Source organism: Diadema setosum, chromosome 15 (assembly GCF_964275005.1).
Source record: "Diadema setosum chromosome 15, eeDiaSeto1, whole genome shotgun sequence".
In the NCBI taxonomy this organism is placed as follows: domain Eukaryota; kingdom Metazoa; phylum Echinodermata; class Echinoidea; order Diadematoida; family Diadematidae; genus Diadema; species Diadema setosum.
Window position 1 is genome coordinate 37,311,416 of NC_092699.1, and position 25,914 is coordinate 37,337,329.

Below are 25,914 nucleotides of genomic sequence, written 5' to 3' on the forward strand. Positions count from 1 at the left end.
TCAGTAAAATAATGCATCTGGAGGAAGAAAATTGGCTTTACTAAATGAAAAGCCTTCTCAAACTTTTGAGTGAACTGTATGATGCTCTTTGATTTTGTTCAAAGGGCGGGGGAGGGGGTATATCAAAGAGGAAAACTTTGTCTCAAAATTCGATGGAGTTCCGAACTTTAATACCAGTCACGTTCCTACCCACGTGAAATCTCTTTGCAGCTTAAGATTCATCTCTCCCTATCTTTCTCTGTCTGTCTGTCTGTCTGTCTCTCCCCCCTCTCTCTCTTTCTTTCTCTCTCTCTCTTTCTCACACACTATGTCAATTTTCTCATATCATTTTACTGGTTAAGGTCTCTCCATAGCCCTTCTATATATAGGGAACTTTATTCACAAAGCTTCATTCTCAGTCTCTTTTCAATTTGTTACGAATACCTTTTTTTTTTATTATTATTTGTAAGACCTTTTCATCTTTTGAGAACATTCCATTCAATAAACAGATTTTTTTTTTTTTTTTTGCAATAGGATCGCGTAGTCAATCTGCTGACTCACAATGCGATTACATTTGCCGAAAATTGTCTCAAAAAAACTAATTTAGCGGCCAAGACAGCTTGCCACGCAATGTTTCAGACAGTATGAATTCCTTCACGTAGCGAAACTAACTACTTTCTTTATGGTATGTGTTCTCATAGTCATAAATCATAAAGATGCTGGGTATGGACCCCCCCCCCCCCACTCGCCCTGGGTTTTGTACAATATCAATTTTGTTATTCTTCTTTCAGGATATGTTAAACGCAAGAAGAAATATAGCGATTGAGGTAATGGAGAGGTCTGAACATAAAACATGTAGTTCTTTTTCTCTCCTTTTTTTCATTCAACATATCCACTAGAAAATCTTTAATTTTCTCTGATTAGTCTTCAAGACTTTTGATGAAGGTTTGCATGAAATTACAATATTGAAGAATTTTATTACATTGGGGAAAATACAACATGTGAGCGTCATAAGATGATATTCAAAAATATGACAATTCAATTCAAAGTCAGTAGAGAAATACGTACCTCGAGTTCTACGCTGCAGAAAAAAAAAATATATATATATATATATATTTCTAGTGCCTGGGTACTACTGTTATCTTGTTTTCAGTTATCTGTTTCTCATTTCAGGATAATTCTGAAGTTTCTTTCGTTCTTATGCGATTTTTGCGAGTTAAATGTCAATGTCGTTGTTTAAGACATTTTTCGATCACCCTTTTGTCTGTAAATTTCCGAGAGACCAGTGACTTCAGACAATCGTGTCAATGAATTCCTGCCCCACTTTTTTTTCTCTCTTTTTTTGAAACGGTTCAATAATAAAAGAGTGTTTGACTTTCATGTTAGAGCATCTGCATCGTCGAAATGCTTGAGGGGAAAAAACCTTTTGTCTGTCAAAGAGAAAGCTGTTTTATATCAACTCGATGCGTTTGATTCTTTCGGTGTTCTATTGTCTCATTGATTGTTCGTCTTCCTTTCGTCGGAGGATAAAAAGAGTCTGAACTGATGGCAACTTGTCCGCTTGTCACTTACCAAGATGCGGAGGAGAATTAATGTATACTGCGATGAAACAGGAAGAGCCTTGAACGTTGTTCTTGTTTCATCCTTATGTCTTTGATATATGTCATAATTCTCTTGATATTTTTTTTATTTCTTTAATAAGAGAGATTTATATCTTGTCAGCGAAACAACCGGTCAAGTTGAAAAAGAAAACAGCCAAAAATAATCGTACCCGACCACTTAAAATGTGTGTATATATATATATATATATATATATATATATATATATATATATATATATATATATATATATAATATTCTATCCGATTGCTCCGATTAAATCAAGAAAGAAAGAGAAAAACACAAGGAAAACGCCCAGGTGTAACGGCGACACATGTCGGACACACATTATATCAATTCACACACACACACGCACACACACACACACACACACACACACACATCGCATTTGCCAGAAGTAATTCATAATGGAACATTTTTTTTTTCATTTTTGGCGCCCCATTCTCTCTCTCCCTCTCTCCATCTCTCTCTCTCTCACGCACACAAAACACACATTTTCTGCAGGCTCCTGAGCCGTCCTTCGGGTCTGAATCAACGGCCCTAGGAATTCATCAAGCATAGAGCTTCGCTGATGTCACTGTCTATGAGACGGGATGGATTACTTCGATTAATCACTCTCGAAAAGTCATGAATTAGCGATGTATCACCCAAAGGCAAAAAAAAAAAAAAAAAAAAACAGGAACAAACACCCCGACGTCGACTGACTTCCGATGTTGACTTCACATTGGGGAGAAAATGGACTCGATATGCGCTCTCAGCTTCACTGTGTTTTCATACAATATATATGTGCACATGGAATTACCCGCTCTTTTATCATGAAAGAAACACCGCTGGTTCGTTGCTATAGCAACAAGCTGATGATGGAATTGGGATACCGTCCAGTATAGATGGACAACATCTCTAAGGGTTTGCGTGCCTGGTCAGACAGCTGTCAAATTCGTATTTGCATTAAACTGGTGTTTCAAAAGCAGATAACTAATTCAACCACTGAAGTAACCTTAACCAAGAACTAAAAAACACATTTATTTTTCATTTCTCTGGAAATATAAGTGGTACTGCTGTAAAGATCTAAATGCCTCACAATTAACATATACAATATCGAGGGTAGAAAAAAAAGATATGGTACGGATAGATTATTAGCAAAAGAAAGTGAATAGGAGTAAAAACTATAGTGAGTCCGAATGATGTCAGAGGTAAATATGGAGATAAAAAAAACAAATATTATTATGCTGCAATGCCTGAGAAGAACAATTTGTCGTATTTTTCCAACCAGGGATATATAAGACTTTGCATTTCTACATTTTGCCCGTGATTTGTATCTGTTTCCAAACTAGTTATGTTTTCTATTCCGATCTAAACTGTGTTGTTTTAACGACGTTCAATAGACAGTCAGCAAAATACCCCACCTCGCTATTGTCCATATTGTCCAAAAAGGGCTGATTCAAGGAATGTTTTTGTACATTCTTCTACCAAGAGCATTTTCCCTCAATCTTGAAGATAAAGCATGCCTAATGACAAGTGGATAATAAGGTAAGCTTTAACATTTCCTTTATTTCATTGTCCATTCTTGCACATCTGCGAACCATCACAGGTCACATAATTTAAGTCTTTGTCAGATAAGACGCTTTATTATTCTACCATAAGGTATGTAAGCAGGCCTATGTAAGATTTGTCTGTACATTAGTGCTGACTGAATGAGCAAGCTCTTTTATTTTATTTTTTAGTGAGAGGTCGAATAGATGAAATTTAAGAGATAAAGTTATTGCAACAAGGTAGAAGCATCTTTAACAAGAGAAAATAGGAAAGTTAGATATTCATTTTCAATGATCATATATAATTAAAGATATTGTTCGAATTCATTCCATTCTACATTCCATCCTGAATTATTACACAACTTAGATTTGCAAGCACGAGTCCCATCAATTTCTGTTTTTTCTACCGTGACAATATATATAAAGCCATTTTCATTTCCACGAATGTCGACAATTTCCTTTGCATCAGATCGTTACTTAGATTCAGCAATGAAGATTAATGGGTAACTCATGAAGTACAACATATGTCGTTCCGTTAGTAATAAAATGCCATTTTTTTTATTCTTTTTTTTTTACGTAGCAGCAGGAGTTGCACTAACAGTATATAGTAACTGTGGAAAAATACATACATTATTATTGTTGATGTTATTGCCGATATTGTTCAAGCTTTCAGTAAAACTGAAATGTTGACGTCCCTTGACCTTAGTCTAATAAATGCCGTCAGTATGATGATGATCTTTTGTAATCACATGTCATAACTTCAAAGTTAAAAGTAGTGAGTTCACTCTTTCAGAGCCCAGTATCATTCAACAAGATTAGGTCAACCATGTAAGCAGTTGTAACAAGTTAGCTACAAAATAGAAGCTAAGTTGTGAATGTCACTACAAAAATACTCGGTCTTGTGGATCATTTTCTGTTCGGATTGTTATAAGTGAATCAAGAGATCAGCAGTAACAATGAAGCTTTATTTAAAGATAGAGAACATAACTCTCTCTATAGCCATCACCTGTATGAATCATGGTGCAGAATAGAATACTGATTTACTTTGTTTATTATTGTTTGTGAGCATTGTTGGGCCTTTTGCGCACAAGTGACGTCACCACGGAGTAGCGGAGTTGAAACGACAATACAGATAACGCTCACCTTTTTCGCTGTTCTGCTTGCCAGTCGTTTTCGAGATATTCACGCCCTCAAAACAGGGGCAGCTAATCATCCCGATTGCTGAGAATGTTGGTAATGAATTGTCTATTTAAACGCCTGTGTCGATCTGATTGCATTTTCAGACGCACTTCATGAGCCACTTATCCATATTGGTTTGCCTCCTCAGTGCGAAAGTTGAGAGCTCCGGATGATGCATTGTGTCCTTAGGTCCAATACTCTGAAGCACGGTTGGACAATCAGATCGTTTACAGACAGTTGGCAAATATGCTTTCATCTTCGCTCTCTTTTCTCTTCTTTCCTTCTTTTTTCTTGTATATCCTCTCTTTCCTTCTTCATAATCCTCTCTATATCTTTATCTTTCTCTCTCTGCACATCTCTTTCTTAAAGTGTCCTAAAATGTTCAAGATATCACATTTGATGCATATGTGTAGGTCAGTTGTATTACAAAAATATCTATCATATAAGAATTTTGGAGTCAAAAGGGGTCTGAGCTTTCGATCCTAGCAAAATCTTCGTCACAGGCAAAATGACAAACAGGCAGGGAAAGCAATAAGGACTTCATATAACAAGAACAGTCAGGGACAGGCTGGGTACACAGAACAAAGAAAACAAAGGAGAGATTGGGAGGTCATGGGCAAGGAGCCCAACAGGTAAAGGGAGGGGGATTAGAGCAGGAGGGCGGACAGACGAAAGGCAGAGGGCGGTCAGTGATGATCCTGAGAATTTTGCAATAAAACCTAATACATGAGGAGATATCACTATTTTTCTCAATAAACCGTAACTGTGGACGGTTTAATCTGGAAACATTTTCACTATGACCGTTGTTCACTTTTTGTATATTTAAGAATACTTAACATTGATTACACTGATTCAAATTTTTAATTGGTTTTTACAATCAATTTAGAAATATTTTAAAGCACTAATACTGGGTTTTCATTTCATCTGCAAATAGTAAAGTATGCCTTTAATTCTCTCTCTCTCTCTCTCTCTCTCACTATTTGCCTACCTAGCTATCAATCTCTCTGTCTGTCTGTCTGCCTGTATGTCTGACCGTTTGTCTGTCTGTCTCTGGCTACCCATTTTCCGGATAACATCCAAAATTTAAATTCCCCCTTTTCACACACTCATTCAGAGAGCAGTCAGTGAACGACGCCAGTCTGCATCTAATGAAGAACATTTCTATTTGGATATGGTAGTGCACCAAATGAAGTGATCAATCACAGTTTGAGAGAATGTAAGTACTAATGACCAATTGATCAAAAGTTCTTTCAACCGGTTTTGCACGGAGGTAATCTCTGAAGTTTTATTTGCATCTCTGTAGCTCTCTTCAAGTGGTGCATAGAGGAATGTTAATTTTTCCATCCTTTAGGGCTCTATACAATCATTTTTTAGATACTTATACTTGATATGAAAAGGAAATGCCTTAACAAGCACATTTTTTTTTCCATGCAATTCTATAATTTGGCTTTTTTCAAAGTGATATATGATTTCACATCATGGTTTATCATATCCTAATTTGTGTTTGATGTTGTATTGAGTTTCCATTATTTTTTATAATTTTCTACATTTGTGTACTTATTTCACTTATTTTTATATTATTTCTTTGTTTCATTTTTGTTCGTATACATATGTATATATATAGGGCCTATACATACATACATACATACATACATACATACATACACATATATTTATATATGTACATCTGTTCATGCATGTTTAAGTGATTTCAGTTGAAAGTTGCATAGACATCTTCGTCATGTGTATTAATGATAAATCATCCAGTCATTGACATAATAATGATATATGTATATGCATTTAGTATTATTGATTTTATGTAAGATACCGTGTAAGGTTTTCGTTTTATTTCCTCCTGCAACATATCGCTCCCATGGAATATCTGCATGAACGGTAAGCCAAACTTAAAACCTGCCTACAAGCATAACCCTATAGCCCTAATCTTAATCCTCACATCAAACTAAACCTAAAACCTTATCACATTCCTAACCCCAACCCCAAATCCTAGGAGAAAATAAGACCGGGGCCCTGTTTTGTGAAGAGTTAAAATTGACTATAAAGTTTATTTCTATGGTAAGTGTATGGCACCCTGTATAGTAAGGAAATTCAAATTTGATGTTGTCTTTTGATAAAACGGGCCCAAGAAAATTGTTTGCTGCAACAGATGTCGTGTCACCACAAAAAAACCAAAAACAAACACACAAACAATGATAACACAGTAGATAGATAGACACTTTGATAACTTCATATACCATATACGATATTTTATACCATCACAACCAGATGGTAAGATATACAAAGATATAAAGATTAGAAATTCATGGAAAAGGGGTGCATCTATAAATATAGATGTATACATGGCATAGAAGATGCACGCATAGGTTTACAGCTTTTAATAGGTGTAGATTTTCTTTAAATTTATCAAATATCCAGTACAGTTGCCTCTTGATATCACTCTACTCATTCTTCTATCCGGCTACTTCACCCCCCCCCCCCCTCTCTCTCTCTCTCAACCTGTTCTTTGGTATTTTCCTCTCTCTGTCCTTTTTTTTTCTTACTTTATTCTTATATTTCATTTTGTTCACATCTCTCACTGTCTGTCGATGAGTTTTATAGTAATAGCGTTCGTCAGTTACAAGAAACAACAAGCAAGTTATCAATTATTCCCCCCCCCGCCATTTCCTATAGGATTGCCAATAAGCGATGTACGTTGTTATTTGGATGAATGAAATTAAATGAATTACCGCTAATGAATCCAGTTTGTGTGAATATAAATAATAAACATTATGAGACCCTGTATTTGGCCTTGTTCGCAACCCTCTTTTCTAATTTGCATATATGTTGTGATCATATATATCTTGTTTTGTCTCGTAATATGTATGGTATTTTGTCGTTGTTGTTATATATAGCAAATGAATGAAGCAAAACGTGTAAAGGCATTATTCACCATTTGCACATGAAACAAAACCCCAGCTTCAGCAATGTTCAGTGCTTCGAAGTAGCCCTAAAATGTGAGTTTTGGATAGAAACAACCGATGTAAAAATTTAAATCAACATAATCAACATTAAATATTGTTAAATATACAAAATGTGAACAATACTTAAATTAAAATAAAAATGTATTTATACAATAAAACCGTCTACAGTTATGGCTCAGTGAGAAAAATGGTGATATCTCCTTATATTTTGGGTTTACTGCAAATTTTGTACATTGTAGGATGTTTTATGACACAACTGACATACCCATATGCATTAAATGTGATAACTCAAGCATCTTTAAAATCAGTGCTTCCACTGGTAAACTGTACCTTTAAAAGAGAGAAAGAGGTGAAGAATTAATGTGCTCGAATTACTGTGTATAATGTGTTTCCAATGAGTTAGAGTTACTGCAGAGGTATCATGATAAAGCCCTGGTGCTATCATGTTCATCTTATCACATCAAGCTCTCAATTTCTCATGTTTGCTACAGATGACGGCACTATTCATCTCATATAACACAATGCTGCCCAGTTGTTATAACTCTCGCTGACAAAGATTGAACGTCAAGAGTCTGCTTGTCGTTCACCTCCACTCATGGTCGACACCAGTTCGTTAATTAAAAATGAAGTGCAGGAGGGACTTCATTCTATCTTTTATTTCACTTCCGCCCGCTATATATTGCCCCGGTCAGTACGTCCTTCCTACACCCACAATGAAGGGTCTTCACGATTTGGTACTTCAGATAAACAAATATAGCCCGACCGTCACTCTAAACCATATAGAACGCTATGAAAATAATGAAGAAAAATCCTCTTTCTTGATCCTAAATGAATACCTTTGCATAGATGACCGACACTAAAATTCATATACACGGTGCTTTCAGCGTAAAAGAGTCTTTCATTCTTAAACGTTTTCTCCTTGAGTATGCTAACATTATCTCCCCGTATGCCACAGCCGCATGTGACGATATTCAATTACGTTTGCCGCCGCAAAAAGAGCATGTCAATCAGCAACACGTGGTTAGACACGAGCGCATGAAATTAGGACAAGTCCACTTTCATATACATAAGGAATGAGAGAATGCAGCAATATTAGTAGAACACATCAGTGAAAGTTTGAGGAAAATCGGACAATCCGTTCAAAAGTTATGGATTATTTAAGTATCTGCGCAGTCACTGCTGGATGAGAAGACTACTGCAGTGTATGATGTCATATGCGTACAACGATATAAAGAAAATAAAAAGAGAATTTCACAAAACTTTACTTTTTGAATAAAGTGCACATTTCTTCGACTTGTTACTGACGTATCTTAAGGGTAATATTATTCCCCCTGCCTTCTGAAAGAGAGAAGTCGAGTGTTCTTTTGTTATGCGAGAAAAATGGAAATATGTTGAATTTTCTTTATTCTTTCTTTATATCGTTGTACACATGTGACATCACAAGCCGTGACTGAGCAGAAACTTCAAAAATTCATAACTTTTCAACGGATTGTCCGATTTTCCTCAAACTCTCACTGATGTGTTCTACTAATATTGCTGCATTCACTCAACCCATGTATATGTCTATGAAGGTGAATTGTCCTTTAAACTTTCTCATCATCCATGATATCTATGAACCTCAGGAGAATCAACTGAGGCAAATTTCTTAATCTCTCTTTTTTAGAATATCTTTAAATGTATCAAAAAATACGACATAGGTGATGATACTAAACGATTTGATCTTTTGATATGTTTTCCACAACCTTTTACGGTACTAATATTTGTGTCTCTATAGCTTAACCCCAAAAGTAAATGTTAAAAAAAAAAAATCAAAATTCAAAATATAACTAAACTCATGGGAAAAGAGAATAAGAAACATAAATATGATTAGCTGCAAAATCGCCTTTTCAAAGGGACCATTAGACGGATGTTGGACTAACACGGACTACTTACACTAGCATCTAGAAAATTTTGTTCCGTGAGATTCGCATGATGAGAATTGGATATTTTGACGAGTTATACAATTCGTTAATCAGAAAAAAAAAAAAAGATTTGTTCAAAGATTAATGAATCCGAACTCGAAATAGGGTGTGTAATTTCGAACGTCGTTGGTAAGTACCTTCTTTTCATTTTCAGATTATCGAACCTTCAGAATGGCGACTCTTTCTTCTCTTTTCGGATCAACAAAATTTGAGAATAACGAACCTCATTTTATTTTCGGAATTACGAACCTTTGGGACAAATTAACAAATGTTCGCAAAACGAACCTCTTTCATTTTCGGATTAACGAACATCTATTGGTACACGCGGTAGAAACTCCATTGCGCGCATCGGTCAATGCTGGTAATTCAACAAAATGGCGCCTCGACATTGAAAAACACCGGCCCTAAAGTGGAGCTATCATTTCCGAGACAAAAGCAACTACGTCATTTCTGCACTCACCGAGCCTAATATGCAATTAAGTCTCACGCCACTGCATCATTTAACAAGCGATGGAAGTGGTAAACTCTTCCGGCCCATTAACTCGTAGCATGCCCTAGCCACCACAGCGAAACATACGATACAAAAGCCATGTCAGTGAAGATAGTTTGTGCGAGACTGAAAACATGTTATATCACAAGGCTATACCTTCATGCTTCTTTCATACTAATTTCATTTAGAGCTGTTTCTTTTGAGTGTCGACCACGCCTAACAAAGGTTCGAACCCTTGCATCAGTAATACGAACACGGGATATTAATTACGTTACAAAACCTCTCCATAGAGTTAGAGGATTCCATTAAGTTGAATCTACTAACGAATTTATTATCCCCAGCCTTACAGATACATAACAGCAGACAGTTGTTTACAAGTTTAAGCTTTTTTTTTTTTTTTTTTCACCAACCCGCTCACCGTCTCTGATTGTGTTTTAGTGGTTAGGGTGTGTTTCGTATAACATTGACATGTATGGACCTAGAAAGAGAACCTAAAACTACATCACATTGCACTATTAATGATATTGCACTTATCTATCATTGCCATAATGATACGTAGACAACTTAATTATTGTTATCTCTTCGTAATCCTAAATGAAGGCCATGACAGGCCGAAAGCTAGGTAAAAAGGGAAAGTACAGAGCAACATTCCCCCTCAAACTTGATTTCTTTCATTATGATGATGATGATGAAACAGCATTCATATAGCGTCATTTTTGTATAGAAATATTCAAAGGCTTCCGACGCCCACAGCGTGTCACACATCATTCATAAAACTGCTGGTTTTCAGTTCAGATTTGAAAGTATTGAGGTGCATGGGTGTGTGTATCTGTGTGTGAGTGTGTGAGTTTGTGTGTGTGTGTGTGTGTCAAGACTGTACGACAAGGAACCGAATTGCATATCGGATCACAAAAACAAGTCTGTCGAAGATCAAAAATATCATTCCAATCTTATTTTTGGCCTTACATTTTCACGATGGCTACACCATTTCAAGATGGCTGATAACGGAGTGAAATCACACGAACAGTATCATAAAGAATTATAGATTTAAAGTAATGATATAGTTTTGGATGAGATAGGGCTTTCAGGTTTCCAACTTTATTTGTGAGATAATGAGAAGCCTCTTATGAAATATGAAAGAACATATACTTTGGGGAGGAATTTAAAGTTTATTTGACGAAAATTGGTTTTGAAATGACTGAGATATTCATAACAATGCGATCATAATAAAAGGTGGGACCCACGTTTTATTAGGGTCGCTTTGTTTTACTTTGTTTTTCGACATCTCATCCATTTGAAAACCGATTTTCACCAAAACAAGCTTTGAATTCCTCTTAAAGTTGTGTGCTTTTTAACATTTTATAGGTGGTTTTTAAGTATCTCCCAAAAAGATGAAAGCTGAATCCTCACCTCGACCAATACAACACCATTCCTTTAATGAAAACCGACTAGAAAATTTGTGAATTTCAATTTAGTCCATTAGAATTAGTCACTTAAATTTGGAAACTGTTTGAAATATTTACACTTCGTTTCGTTTTGTTTGAGATTGGGCTTTAGGTTTCCATTTTGGTGAGGTAATGAGACATCTCTTTTGAAATATGAAGGAGCACACAATTCTAATAGGAAATCAAAGTTTATTTGATCAAAATTGGTTTTGAAATACCTGATATATATTCATATATATATTTCATCAAACAAATGTCAAATAAACTTAAATCTAACTTAATTCCTCTCAGAATAGTATGCTCTTAAATACTTCCTAAGGGTTTCTAATCATCTCGCAAAAACTTGAAATCTGAATCGCTATCTCCGCTAAAACTATGCCATCCCTGGAAGTCACTAGACTATGATTTCTTTGTATGTCATAATACAACCTACGTGTACGAAGTTTCCATGGCATTTTCCATTCTAATCCTAACTATTATGTAAAGTTCAGTACTGGATTTTCGATTTTTGTGACTGTCGTTTGATCTGCATGTTACAAATGTGATTTGTGGAGAGTTTGATAAATGAAATGAAATGAAAGTCTAAGTCAATACTGTCAATTTAACGCTAGCAGGAAAATATGCCTTTTTCAAAGGTGAGCTGTTACAAGTATATGACACGATTTATCTCGCAAAGTTACGATGTAGTGGAAGTGGTAAATGATCAGTGAATATTCAATATTAGTACATGTTTCATATCACGTACTCTTCGTGCTCTTAACTGGGTATCTCATTGCCTTGGAGACTATAGATGGAGACGTGATGGTGACTTCAGTCTCGCTGGTCGCGGAGACATCTACGCGACGTCTCCTTGAGACGGTTCGTGTGTCTGTGGGCAGTCACGAGAGAATCGGACATGTTTGCTTTTCGGAGACTTTTTCCAGTCTCGAAGCTTCTTTGCAACGTTTCGGCGACGTCTTGGTGACATGTTTACGACGTCTTGGCGACGTTTCTTGGTTGCGGCGAGGTCGAGGAGACTAACTTTGTCTGCGAAATCTCTCAGATATTTCTCTCAGACATGCGGAAATCCATAGCGACCAACCAGCGACGATGTGGAGACTTCGACTGAGAAGGTATCTCGGAGACGTTTCGGCGACGCCCCCGTCAATCGACTTTCGGACAAATAAGTTGTCACCTTGGAGTCGCATTTTAAATTGGTGAGCGTACAAGTCGTCTTTTTTTTTGGGGGGGGGGGGGAAGTGGAGGGCGTACACGAGTCGCGGTAACTGATCATTTGCAGCAGTCCCGGTGACATCTCGTCAATTGAGATAGGCCCTCTAGATACTCCAATTAAACTTAATTGTGAGATGAATGGCGCTCTACGCCCACTTTTACACTTGTGCACGTGCAGCGAAAGCATGTGCTTTGTACTCACTCACCGTGACAAAGGCCATGGACAGGGTGAAGAGTGTGCTGCAAGCAAGGTTTGGACGGGTGCCAGGTACGCCTTTCACACTTCGCGCCTTTCTGTCCTTGTGGATTAAAGATTGTGAAAAGTCATTATCTTAAGAAAGGTTATAATGGTGGTATTTAAAGTACCTTTCAGGTTTATTCATGTATTTATCTATTTTAGGTCTGATCATGGCTTCATACATAAAATCTAAGCTTGTCGGTTTTTAAAGTTCTTTAAAAACTTTTTTAAACTTTTAACTTTATAAACTTCGTTTTTGCTCTTTTTATGTAGTTTTTTTTTTTTACCAAGCACACAGGGATATATTCACACACACACACACACACACACACACACACAGGCAAGTACACACGCACACACACACACATTTACACATACACACACACACACACGCACACACACACACATACACACACACACACACACATATATATATATATATATATATATATATATATATATCTAGTGGGATGATGGTTTGTTATGCTCAAAACCTCTATTCCATTTTGTTTAAACAGATAATGAAGCTGACGAAGACCTGAGGTCGAAAGCTTCTACCAACAGTCGGCATCGTGCGACATCTCTTCTTTGTCTCAATTACACACACGTACAGTATATATGTGTGTGTATATATATATATATATATATATATATATATATATATTTATTTCTTTTGAATTGTAGGATTTTGCCCTTGTTTGTATTAAATGGGAGGGGGGGGGTAGGGGAAAGGAATCTTATCATGAACGAGATTGGTGCCAAGGTTGATATCACCCTTTATGATAGCAAGGTGCGTATACCATTACTCCTTGCATGGATGCGCTGTCCCTGAACGAGAGATCTTGAATTCAATTCAATTAAAAGGTTTTATTTTCACTTCTTTCAACAGAATGTACAAAAAATATAGATTCGACATGCGTTTGAAGGAATGATACATAGATAGCAAAGAATAACATTTGTCAATAATCATTACAAAATTAGGCATTTTTCATACAGACATATTCATACATTCTGCGAAGAAGAATGTATGAATATGAAGAAGAATATGAAGAAGAATGCTCTGAAGAGCACTCCTGAGTTGTGATGTCGCCCAGCCCAAGGAAGAAAAAGCTTGTCAGAAAGATACCAACATATTTGCGCACCCTTTGATCGTGACTGGTATACAATGCAATAAATGTATCCAACAATGAATAACATGATATTAGTATGATACATCTATATGCCTAGATACCAACAATACCGCACCAATGAAGTGATTACCTTTCCCGTGTAACTGTGTATTTGTGTATGTGTGTATATGCACTTTCCTTCGTATACACACCTTGAATAACCCCTCTTTCTTCAGCTCAAATAAATTTCGCCGAATTGTTATTTCTAACCTATCCACCAAGATAGGGATTACTTTGCAACTGGAACCCTGTGCCAATAGAAGTGGTAACATGTATTACAGTGGAGTTCGTATGTGCATTATCATGCATTATGTAACACCTCACTATATCCGTGTCATTATTTTGATTGATTGTTTAATATTGATCATTTGTTCCATTTCACTATCATGTCAGCATTCATGCAATGATTGCGGTTCCATTTTTGGATAATACCGTGCAATCTTGGATCAATGCGATTTGCTCCATTTGCACGCACACCGTGAGCCCGCGGCGCACTACGTACGTAAAACCCTTGTCTTTGCATTGTGCATGCAACCAGTTACTGTGACGCACACCAAAATGTTTAGTCCCTTCTCTCTTATTTATAGATTCATAAAACATCAATTTTAATGACAATGACCTATTCTAGGTGACAAATTATTAAGCAATTGTTTTCACTCGTGCAATGGACAGAGTATTTCATTAGATGAAAGGATTGTTGAAGATAAGATTAAAAACTCGAGTAAAAGAGCGTTGCTGTATTTTGTCAGTATCAAGTGCAGCGCACATACACTCTCCTGTTGTGAAAGCCACTTCTTTCTTTTCTTATTTAATTTTCTTACGATAGACTATAATATGTCTGATTCCAAAAGAGTAACAGCATTGTGGCATTCGTGAGAAAAAATTGAACTGTCACTCAAAGGGTCAGAGTTCCAGTCCGATTTTTTTTAAAAGTTTAACTACAATGTCCCTCTCGACCCAACTGTGTAAATGGCTAACTTTTAATGTTGTAGGTCAAAGGAATGGGATCTAGGGTCCATTTGTACAGCAGTGGCAACGATAAAAAGGCTACATACAACCGATAAGACAGTGTTATTGTCATTATTATTATTATTATTATTATCATCATCATCATTATTATTATTGTTATTATTATCATCATCAGCATCACCAACATCATCATCACTCCATTCTTTAAATGATAACGCCACAGTCACACGCTGGCTTGTTCCCAATTTTCTTTCTTTCGCACATGTGCAGCCACACTGGCAACAGATCGCGAAGTTTAGAATATTCAAAATACTTTTCTCAAAGCCAGACCAGTTGAAAAGTTATCATTGCAGCCATAGATATAGTGACATTTTGTGAAAGATATATGGCTACTTTAACGACACATTGTGGATATGGTCATATTTTGTTGTACGTACAAGACTGTATGATTATCAATTGACTCGACCTTCCCCACTTTTAGCTGGTGTTAACTAATTAACTCCGTCACAGTATGTTCGCTACAGAATGAAACTGTCGCTGGATTGTAGTAAGTCAATGGGCTGAAAATATCATGTGGATGTTTAGCCAATTACGTCCTAGAAATTAATTTTGTCAATGTGGTTTGGTGATGTAGCTTTTATTATGTTTTATTAGGGTTTCATTTAGAAGGGCACAGTAAAGAAAAAGTATAAGTTTCTCACGATTTTTGCTTTATTTTGTGAAAGTCTAATGAATTAAAATGTACAGTGGAATTCAGAAGTGCGAAGATAGATTCGCCCCAGTGACTTGGGGGCTTCACTTTCCGTAACAGCTTAACTGCTGACTTTAGACATCACGTGATGGAACGAACGCTTCAATCATAAGAACACACTTAACTCTATAGTAAACGAACAGCAAGTACATACATACTTGTTTTCTTTTCTTGTCATATAATAATATGAATATTCTTTTAGGTCAGTTTCAAATCATTTCCAACCTCACTAATGCTAAGAACTCGTATTTCCTTTTGAAAATTTACAATCCTTACGATCTCTCGCTTCCTTTAGGTTTCCGTTATGCTTCTCTCTCTTTCTCTTTCTCTCTTTCTCACTCTCCCTCTTTCTGCTAATTTGCATCTGGAGTATGAGCATGATGGCTGCGTAATATAATGCTTTTAATGTGTTTTGTGCATGTTATGCATTTTGTATTACCAGAAAGTATTGTTTGTTTCTGAGAAATATGAAAAAACAGTAAACTGAACTGACCTGAAAGAAACAATATCCCTGGATCAGCCACAAATAACAAAGGGATTAGAATGATTTCAGGAGGGGCTTCTTTCTTTCGTACGTAAATATAGACTTCTTTGGTAACAAGAAACTGAATGAAATAGGACAGAAAGTAGACTTGGCAAAAGACTAGCGAATTTTGCATCTTGATAACTATACGCTACACTGCGTCTGTTCTTACCAGCTGAGTGATTAGTTGACCTTAAAGGCAAACGTGTATTCTTTGCAGATCAAGAAGCGGTGAGCTGTGATTACATCTACTCAAGATGTGAAAACTTGCCTTGAGTATGCGCTATCATGTCTCGTAGTCTTGTTGGTAGAAACTTCGATAATTTTTTGTTCATAGCAGGAGAATGTTTCGGCTAATTTGCTTCAGCATTAATTACACTATGTAAACTACTCGGAATTTGTGAAAATATTAAAACTTTGATCTTTGTGTGATATTCAACATTGATGACAAGGCTCGTACATGGCGTCTGCGAGGTGACAAAACTCGTAGAGTGTGTCTGTGAGGCGACTACGTGAGACTAGTAAACACCATACAGATTGATCGACTCTAGTAGGCAACATTATATAGTTCAAGAAAACCCAAAGCGCTAATCTCTCGATATATTTTAGAAATAAATGGGAAGCACAAAAGAAAGACCTCAGATAATACAAATAGAAACATTGTGGCTTGTTTTATTTCTTGAAATAAAACTGAAAAAATTAGTCTTAAAATACAAAACGAAAACAAAACCCACAAACGCAGACAAAGAAACACACTGATGCGTACGTAAGCTTAAACTTGATGTCAACGCAGATTCTAATAAATGCTACTGATAAAGAGGTTACAAAAATACGAAAGAGATGACCCAATCTAGAAGAACTCGTTATAAAGATAAATAAGAAAGTCAAGTTGGTAGTGTAACATAAAGTTTCGTCAGTAACCATAAACCTTTGTGACAATGTTAGGTAGAAGGACGTCTGTGAAAGTAGTATCCATGGTTTTCCTTCTTTGATGATAATCAAAATATTAAAGTGCGATTCCAATCAAAAGGCAATTGTTAACTAAAGTAAAAAGAAATATTAGTAGCAAATAGGAAAATTAAAGAGCATGATGATGCAATAGTCTTACAGATCTCTCAATTACCCGTCTCCACTACATTACCTTTCTGTTACCAACTTTTTTTTTTCACCTGAAGTCTTTCTAGTCTTGAATTGATCTCAGCGGTGGAATTAATTAGGGAGGAAGAGCTGTTTTCAGTGATATATCGACTAAAACATGGTTTTTATGATATTCTAATGTTTATAACACATTACCTTCACCTGACTAGTCTGTATGAACGTAATGGGTGCTTGTCAACAGAACCACCGTTCTGCATTATGTGTAGTCTTATGCTTCTATAAACCGATGAACAGATAAACGGACTCAGTGAAAAACAGCAGTGAGGCTGATAGTGTTTTTAATATAACCGAAAACGAACATTGAACAAACATTCGCTTCTCATTATTCTCTAAGTTCGATTTTAATGAAAGATCTCCCGTTCTGTTTGTCAGAATTTACCATATTTATCAAAGCCAACTTAATTCGAATCTTTCTTGTCTGGTCTTTAACGTCAACTTCAACAGCTCGTGAGTTTACGTGAACAGGGGATAGTGCGATGGTATACTCTGTCATCTTGTGTGCGATTGAAACCATATTTGATCAAGTTTACAATGACATAGACTGCCCATGAAGGAAAGGCGGTAATGAATGTAATGGTAGACTATCAAATAATTCATGATTCTTTCCGTGGAAGTTGAAGTTTTCTAGGTTCAATCACTCCTTTGATCTACACCGATACGAGAAGGTATAATTATTTCATAAAGTGCGCTTTCCATTACAACAGAGAGTTGTATTCCTTGCTCTTTTCCTCAAGAGGATGACTTCTCTATGCCCTCTGTTGAACTGTATTATTGTGTACAGAAACACATTAACATGAATATAGGTACATAAATATGTACACAAATAAGTGGATAGCACACATACAAATACACATACACACATACATAAGGATTAATTGAATGCATATGTGAATACGCATGTGTGTCAATGTGTAAAAAATATATGATTTCATTAATGAGTATGGGTAATGTCCTTCGTCATATTGTGTTCATTTGTTACAGTCATATCATAAGAGCGCTTTGAACCTATATTTACTGAAGTGTTACAGCATAGTCAGTTGTTCAGTTTTTCTCTAAAGTACCTTACAAATAACACAAAACGACTGGAAAAACAACTACGCGATACGCATCAAAAAGCTCAGGACATTGCGAAGGCAGCCAGTAGTTCACGATCTACGACTGATGGAAGCAGGTTCGTTCCTTCGTTCCGCGGCACACACGCTGTCACTTAAGTGTGTGTATGTGGTGTGCGTCTGTTTATTTCGGTCATCATCGGCTGTGGATAACATTAGCGGCTTACGATTCGCACATCCATCTTGTCACACTAGTCGAGGAAGAAACCATGCGTCAACTTTAAAGTCTTAAGCGTTTGGGAAAATGTGAAGCTTGTTGCTTTTCGAGACAATTCCTCAAACATGTTAACTATCTCTTTGGAAAATTGTTGGAAGAAGAGCGAAACAGCTATTTAGCCACGAAAGATTCATCAACAGTATCTGCCTTTGGCAAATAGTCAGCGTCCAACACGTATATGATTATTCAGACCGAAATTGGCTAAGATTGCAAACTTGAGATATTTCTTGAATTCATTTAAGATACGAATGGCGATTAAAATCGTGACATTGTTTAAATGACCCCCATAAGGCAATACCCAAAGTCATTTTTACCCTTCTTGCCTGTGTAAAACCATCGGACCAAAATGTCGACCAAGGCTCTGCGGGTACCTGAGACTGACTTTAAGAAGCCAAAGAAAGGAAGTGTGAATTTGAGCCACCTGTCCATTAGCAGTGACTGGAAACAGGATCAGAATTGCACAGCACTGGTCACCGTCAAGATGGGAATCTGCAACGCTTCGCCTTACTCCCGCATGAGTAAGCATCTGCAGATATTAAAGATGGTCATGTTCCCCATGCTGCCGGCCTTGGCCCTCCTGATACTGGTCAGTGTCCAGCTGAACAACTCTCTTGTGGAACAGAAGAGGCTGCGGGTGCTGAAGGAAAACGTCGAGATAACCAAGAGCGTTGGAAGCTTGATCCACGCCCTGCAAGTAGAACGATCGGAGACAACTTTGTACCTGGTGTCTAACATGTCTTCAGCTCCTGCAGTCCTGGAGGAGCTTAAAGCCAGACTCGAGGATAGTTTTAAGCGGACTGACGAGGCCTTGGGAAATCTTACGGTATGGCCTGTCAATAACAGTGTCCAGCAATCTCTGAGCGCCCTGGAGAATGAGAAAACGTTCACGGAGAGCCTGGAGGAAGAAAGGAACGCCATCAGACCTGGAGAACTGGACGTCGCCCATGGAATCGACTTCTACAGAAAAGTCAACGAAGCTTTCATCGAGTGGTTCGTAGATACTATTCTACAGAGCACGCACGAGGATCTTTGGAACGAAATCATGTCCTACCAGTTCTCCATCCACGCCAAAGAGGAACTTGGTCTGTTGATGGCTTACGGAGAAGAGGCATTTCTCAACGGCTCTCTTGGTACTGAGGATTTCCTCAAATTTATCCAAAATGACGTTCTGATGACGTACAATCTGGAAGCAAGTCTGAAATTCGCGGATAGCGATGTCACTGTTGTTTACAACGAAACCATCTTGCACTCCGGCATCGAAATTATGACAAGGCGTATGAGAGACCAAATCATCGACACGCTTAGTCGAAACTCATCGGGCATCGTGTCGGTGTCTTCTTCAGCATGGTATGGTAATCTGAGTCTTTACCTCGAGGGGCTGAAGGCTGTCGAAGACGCTATCGTTGAAACCATCGACGAACTCATTCAGGATAACTTTACAAGCATATTAAACGACGTCATCGTTGATGGCATCCTTTTCGCCATCATCGCCATCGCCTCACCCGCCATCATATTTTTCGCCGTCCGGACGACCTCGAAGATACAGAACTACGCCTTCGGACTGACTGAGAAGACAAGAGAGTTGGCCAAAGAGAAAAAGCGAAGCGACTCTCTCCTCTATCGAATGCTGCCGCGAACGGTAGCGCAACAACTGAAATTAAACATGTCGGTTCCGGCAGAAAATTTCGACAGTGTAACCATCTACTTCAGCGATATTGTTGGTTTTACTCAGCTTTCGGCGAGAAGCAGCCCCCTAGATGTAAGTATTTACTCGTGTATGGTTTCCTTAGATAGAAAGGGAGCGCATGTAGTTTGATTCATTCAAATTCAGTGAATATTTGTGGTATACAAAAGTGTGCACTGTATTTTGTTTTATCTCCAAGAAAAATCTTGTAGGCTACTGATAAGAAAAGTTTCCTCATAAGAAGAGAAATATCCTCCTAAAAATAAATAAATATATAGAGGCAGATAGGTCAATATCTAGGGGTTTCATGAAGTCATCACCATGTCTTTACATGAATCTGAGAATGGCGAAAGTGAATAATGATTACATAATGAGAGACATTGAAAAATAAGAAAAATCAATTTCATTCAGTCCCTAATAAGTGTGTCTTATGAGCGAAAAGCCCCTCATAAGACTTTCATGAAGAGGACCCCAGGACCAGGATATGAAACTAAGCATTATTTTATACTTTACTCTGTCAACAAAATGGGAATGATACATTTTAGTGGTTTTCGTAATGAACCATCACTACATTCCATTTTTCATCCCCAAGGTTTATAATTCTGTCATTATCACTTGTTAAATTAATTGAAGACTTTTTTTTTTGCCACTAAAGAGTCCTGGAACTTAATTGGGTTCCTTTGGGAATTTTCTATTGTTTTTAGTACATCACATATTTGCAAGGTCAATGGCAAAAGTGGCAATACAATGTAAAATAAAAGGTCCCACGAACTATGAATTTGTGCCATCGAAAAGTACAGGTGAGACGAATTGTGATGTCCGAGAGTTTTGGTTATGTCAGTCGAATATTTGTACTTATTGGTTTTATGGAATAGAGCTCTTTGGTCTCCTGCGATGGATGCACTCATTTTGAGTGCAATCAAACTCGAATGAGAAACAGGGGATAAACTACTACTAATTCGAGGGCATGTATTAACTTCAGCCTATGCCGACTCGGGTTCCATAAACAAAGTTGCACCTCCAAACCTGCCTATCTAACATGACTGTCCTTAGATCATTAATACTATCAAATTCTGCGTCCTTCTTCAGTACACTGATGAAAGTGGCCCTACTTCGTACTCTTTTTGCAATTTCCTGTTTGGGCTCCCGGAGTACGAGGGAATTGGCAGATAGCTCAGGGTGTCGCGCACAGTGTCCCGCTAATCTCACCCTTCTGTCTTGCACTCTGTCAGACACCTCTGACAATGTACCATAAAAGATAAACAACAAAGCTTGGGAGTAACATTGTGATTTCCAGTATGGACAGAACTTTGACGAAAGCAAAATTCGCTATTTGACAAGATTCAGAAATAAATATACGTGATGCTCAGCAAAAATTTCAATATTTTGCATAATTTCTGGTTCCCACAACTCGAAATGCATTTGAATCATACATTTTGCAAGGTTCTCACAAAATTTAATATGATATTGTCCTGACGAACTATTAAAATTGCGAACGAAATGAGGAAAAATTGATTGACCAGATGTCATCGTATAGTAGAGCAATTGCATCGTGAAATTGCTGCCCAAAGCTTAGGTTGTCCAAACGTCATGAACGTATTGCTTCTCCATTTATAGGACTGGGTGCTAGAATTACGAGTTCAATGTATCAAAATGCGTCTGACTCACTGTATGCGTGTTTGATGAATACTCTTCAGATTTCGTGCAGACTTCGAGATTACACAGCGCAGTAAAGGCACGTCCACAAGTCATGTAAACGATTACCAGGAAAGGGCGAAAGCACACGTAGCGCCAAATTGTGATATTTCCAATTAGATCCAGAGTCCTGCGGGAGCCTGCTTTCGTGACCACAACCAAGACGGTGTTAATATAAAGCGGCAATAGTTTTTGTTCATCCATGCACATACAAATATCAGAAACACAACACAGATAAAGATAATACAGTATACATATTAATACTGTATAACGTGCATCCATGTATTTATACAAGCAGACCTACGTGTATGTATTCGTTATTTATGGGAATAATTGCATGTTGGACTTCATCGGTGAAATTTATTGTTGACGACTTATTTTCACTTATTCTACTGATCTTTCTGTATTTCTGTATATTTCTTCCTCTCTGTCTGTCTGTCTGTCTCTCTCTATCATACAGTCATATTCAACTATGTCTCTCTCTGTGTTTACATAGTATATACTATATAAATATGTAAATTTGGAGAGAGAGAAAGAGATACTGTGTCTTTGTGTTTGTTTGTGTTTGTGTGTGTGCGCGTACATGTGTGTATTAGAGAGAAAAGAGAAATTTGTGATGAGATCATGACTGCGTCTTATTTTTAATAGATGAAGACGGTCAAGACAAAAATATAATTCATACATTATTGTTGTGTGGGTTTCCGTTAATGTATAAAGTACAATGAAGAATATACAGTACTAACAGTGAGCATAAATTAATGATAATGATAATGATGTGAATCATATGTAATATATGAATCATTTTTTATAGGTATTCCATGATACTTTCATAATTTTTATGTAGGGCCTACATACATAATTATGTATAGCATCCGAAAGTTTGAAGTAAGTGAAATTTGTAAATAGGAAACTTGAAAGCCGGAACTCCTATAAGCTAGAGGTTTTATAATAAGCCGTTATTTAACAAGTCATGTCGGAGGAAAAAAGTACCCCTGTCCTCGGGGTCATTGTCATATCATGCTTAAAGTAGAGCCCACTAGCCATGTTATGAAAAGAAACATTGGAACGAGGTATCAATGTGGCCAAAAGTTCCACCCTTGTCAGAGATCCCTCTGCAAATCAAAGAGAATTGGGCAACGAGCACGTGTTGTGATGATGTAACATGATGTTGCCCGCTTATTTGCAATTATTTTCTCATCATCAGTAATCATGAAATGCGTGTACTATCACGCGGTACCCTCAGACAGGAATTATTTAAGCCTTAGACAGGAATCCGTGTATCTCGGTATGACCTCTAGATTAACAAATGCATACATCATCAGTGGTCATGAAACGCGTGTTCTATCACGCGGTACCTTCAGACAGGAATTATTTCAGCTTTATGCAGGAACCCGTGTGCTCTCATACCTCGTTGTGACCGCTAGATTACATAAATGTTATGGATGTGTTTAGCACCTTTAATTTCATGATGATTTGTGACTCGCTCATCTAGTCTAGCTGGAAAGTTTTAAAAAATAAAACAGAGTCAGTCTAGTAATAAATGATCTGTTTGCAAAGAAAGCAAAGCATGTAGGTAAAGGAGTGAGTATTTCGGTGATTCGCAGTGAAAAAAAAAGAAGAAAAAAGAAAGAAAAGAAAGTATTTCTAAGCTGTCCCTGCTGGAAAGAATACATTGTCCCACGGTGCTTCATAATGTGTTCACAGTAGAATCGACCATGTGAAGACGCTCGAGTTCACGAGTGTGACGATGATTTCACACTGTGGTGTGGTTTTCACAGAGTGTTCATGCAGGCTTGATCTACTTCACACTATGAATTGATGATTCACAGTGTGTTTACAATGTCATAAAGCTCGGATTTAACAGTGTGAAGATATTTCACACTGTGTTCACACAGAGCTTCACATTATGTTTCACACTGTGTTTCACATTGTGTTCACACTGTGGGGCACTGCGTTCTTTCCAGCAGGGGTGTATATAACTTTTCCACACGGAAGTAAGACCGGGGTTACATCATCAAAACTGTTTACTATAAACTTGCTGCTCTTCAAAAAGACAGGATTTGTCCATTTACAAAATTATAGTTGACTCTCCTGTACATCCGCTGTGGTGCACGCTTTCAGTAAAATATTTGAAAAATTATCAATCAAACACGTTTAACATAGAAAAGTAGCTATTAATAGTCTGCTTTCATAAATGTCCGTAATTCAGCCTGCGGGCCGCCATGGATGATTTTTGATAAAATACCTTCCTATCAAATCAGATCAAATCAAATCAAATTAGGAAAAATGTCAGTGACGAAATCGTGGAAAGTTCGAGCTCGTATAGTGTAAGGGCGCTTACCTTTAGCAGGGGCGGATCCAAGAATTCCATAAAGAGGGGGCGCCTTTACAAACTTAAAGAAGGCGCACGCACCCATCCCCCATTTTTTCTTTTTATTTCTTTTGTTTTAACAAAAAATAAAGGGTGGCGCGCGCCCGGTGCGCTCCCCCTTGATCCGCCACTCTTTAGAGGCATAATATCACAGACGAAGAAGAGATCGAAGACAGCCAATCCCTTTTGCATGCGATTTTTTTTTTTTTTTGAAAATTGGTGAGAACACTAAGTATTAAAGAAAACACTATTCGGAAACTTCCTGTAAATTTTGAACTCGACAGGGTCTTCATTTGTTTAGTTAATCTTTTGTTCGAAGTATAAGTATCATATTATTACAACCACAGGAGGATTAATGTATGCAGCTGTGCCTAGTACACATAATACGTTACAGTGAGCGTTTGGTGTATTATAAGTTTTGACTTTTAACGGCTAACAACCTTCAAATATCAAAGAAATGTTAAAGCTTTACAATAGTCTTGTCATTCTGGTGGAATATATCATGTTCTGTGATATTTGGGAAGGAATGCAAAAGGGATGGCCCATCTTTAATAGCCATGTATCAGTATGTGAGTTTTAATGTGGAGTTCATAACTTCTTCCTATATTACACAGGGTACTATATTCATGGCCTGAAGACCCATATCGTCAGAATACACTTTATCTCTTACTAGTAAACCATGCATTATCTGTCAGTTTAAAACATAGAAACCGATAAAGTAAGAGAAATGATTTTGCTCTTTCTCATCTAAATTTGATCAATGGTAAAAATGTTTGAAGCAAGAATGGCATTATCGAAAATTTTCATCGTTTGAATGAACTCAAACAAGTCACCTTGCCGCGCAGACTTGAAGGACGTGCGTGTGTACAGCGTGCCTTGGCGCCATTAGAAACAGGGTTGTGCTCTTTGGTCATCTCGGGACAAAATGCGAATGAGTGAATTCGATTATGTTCAGATTATGTGCATGTAAGTGTGCGTGTGTGTGTGTGTGTGTGTGCGTGCATTTATATTTGGTAAATGATCACGTGTGGTCCATGTGTTATTGTATACCTAATGCTTTCAATGCCTGAAGGAAAGGGGGAGGTGACTGAGATATAGAGACACGAAGAGTAAACGTCAAAGTAAATTAATTTGATGGACAAGTCAAGAAAGAGCGTGATCTCGCACAGATTAATCTAGTCCTGTAGTGTTGTAAGGTCATCATATAAAGTAAACTGTGGATATTTGGTTGCTGTTGTTTAATGTCTAGCCTACTTAGTATTCTAAAGCTGTCTCGTGAAAGATCGGTTATCTTCCGACACGAAGGTTAAAGGTCCTATGCAATGCACATGCATATGTCACTGCAATGTTCTTTGTTAATTATAGTAATCATATTAGGTATATGGAAACATGCAAGTACTGCTATAAGTTCAGGAAAAAAAGGTGTATTCGAATATCTTTGTTATACACATATTGATATACTTCAGCAGTAATTGACAGATTATGTCACAGACAGAATCTTGGTTTACAACGTTGTTGTTTTTTATTGGCGTATCCAAGTAATATAAAAAAAAATAGTAGAAAAATTGTTGAAAAAATATATCGCACATTTTTGACATTTTTGACCCCATAGGTGATAATCAGGATATCGT

General features: G+C 37.2%; 1 protein-coding gene across 1 annotated transcript in view; it reads left to right on the plus strand.

Annotated features, from left to right (window-relative positions):
- The first annotated feature begins 18,879 nt into the window (after window positions 1–18,879).
- LOC140238739 (uncharacterized) overlaps window positions 18,880–25,914 on the plus strand; it is a 30,687-nt gene continuing 23,652 nt past the window's right edge. Inside the window, exon 1 of the mRNA XM_072318634.1 lies at window positions 18,880–20,292. Within this exon, the coding sequence (XP_072174735.1) occupies window positions 18,880–20,292 (1,413 nt within the window). The remainder of the gene's footprint in view (window positions 20,293–25,914) is intronic.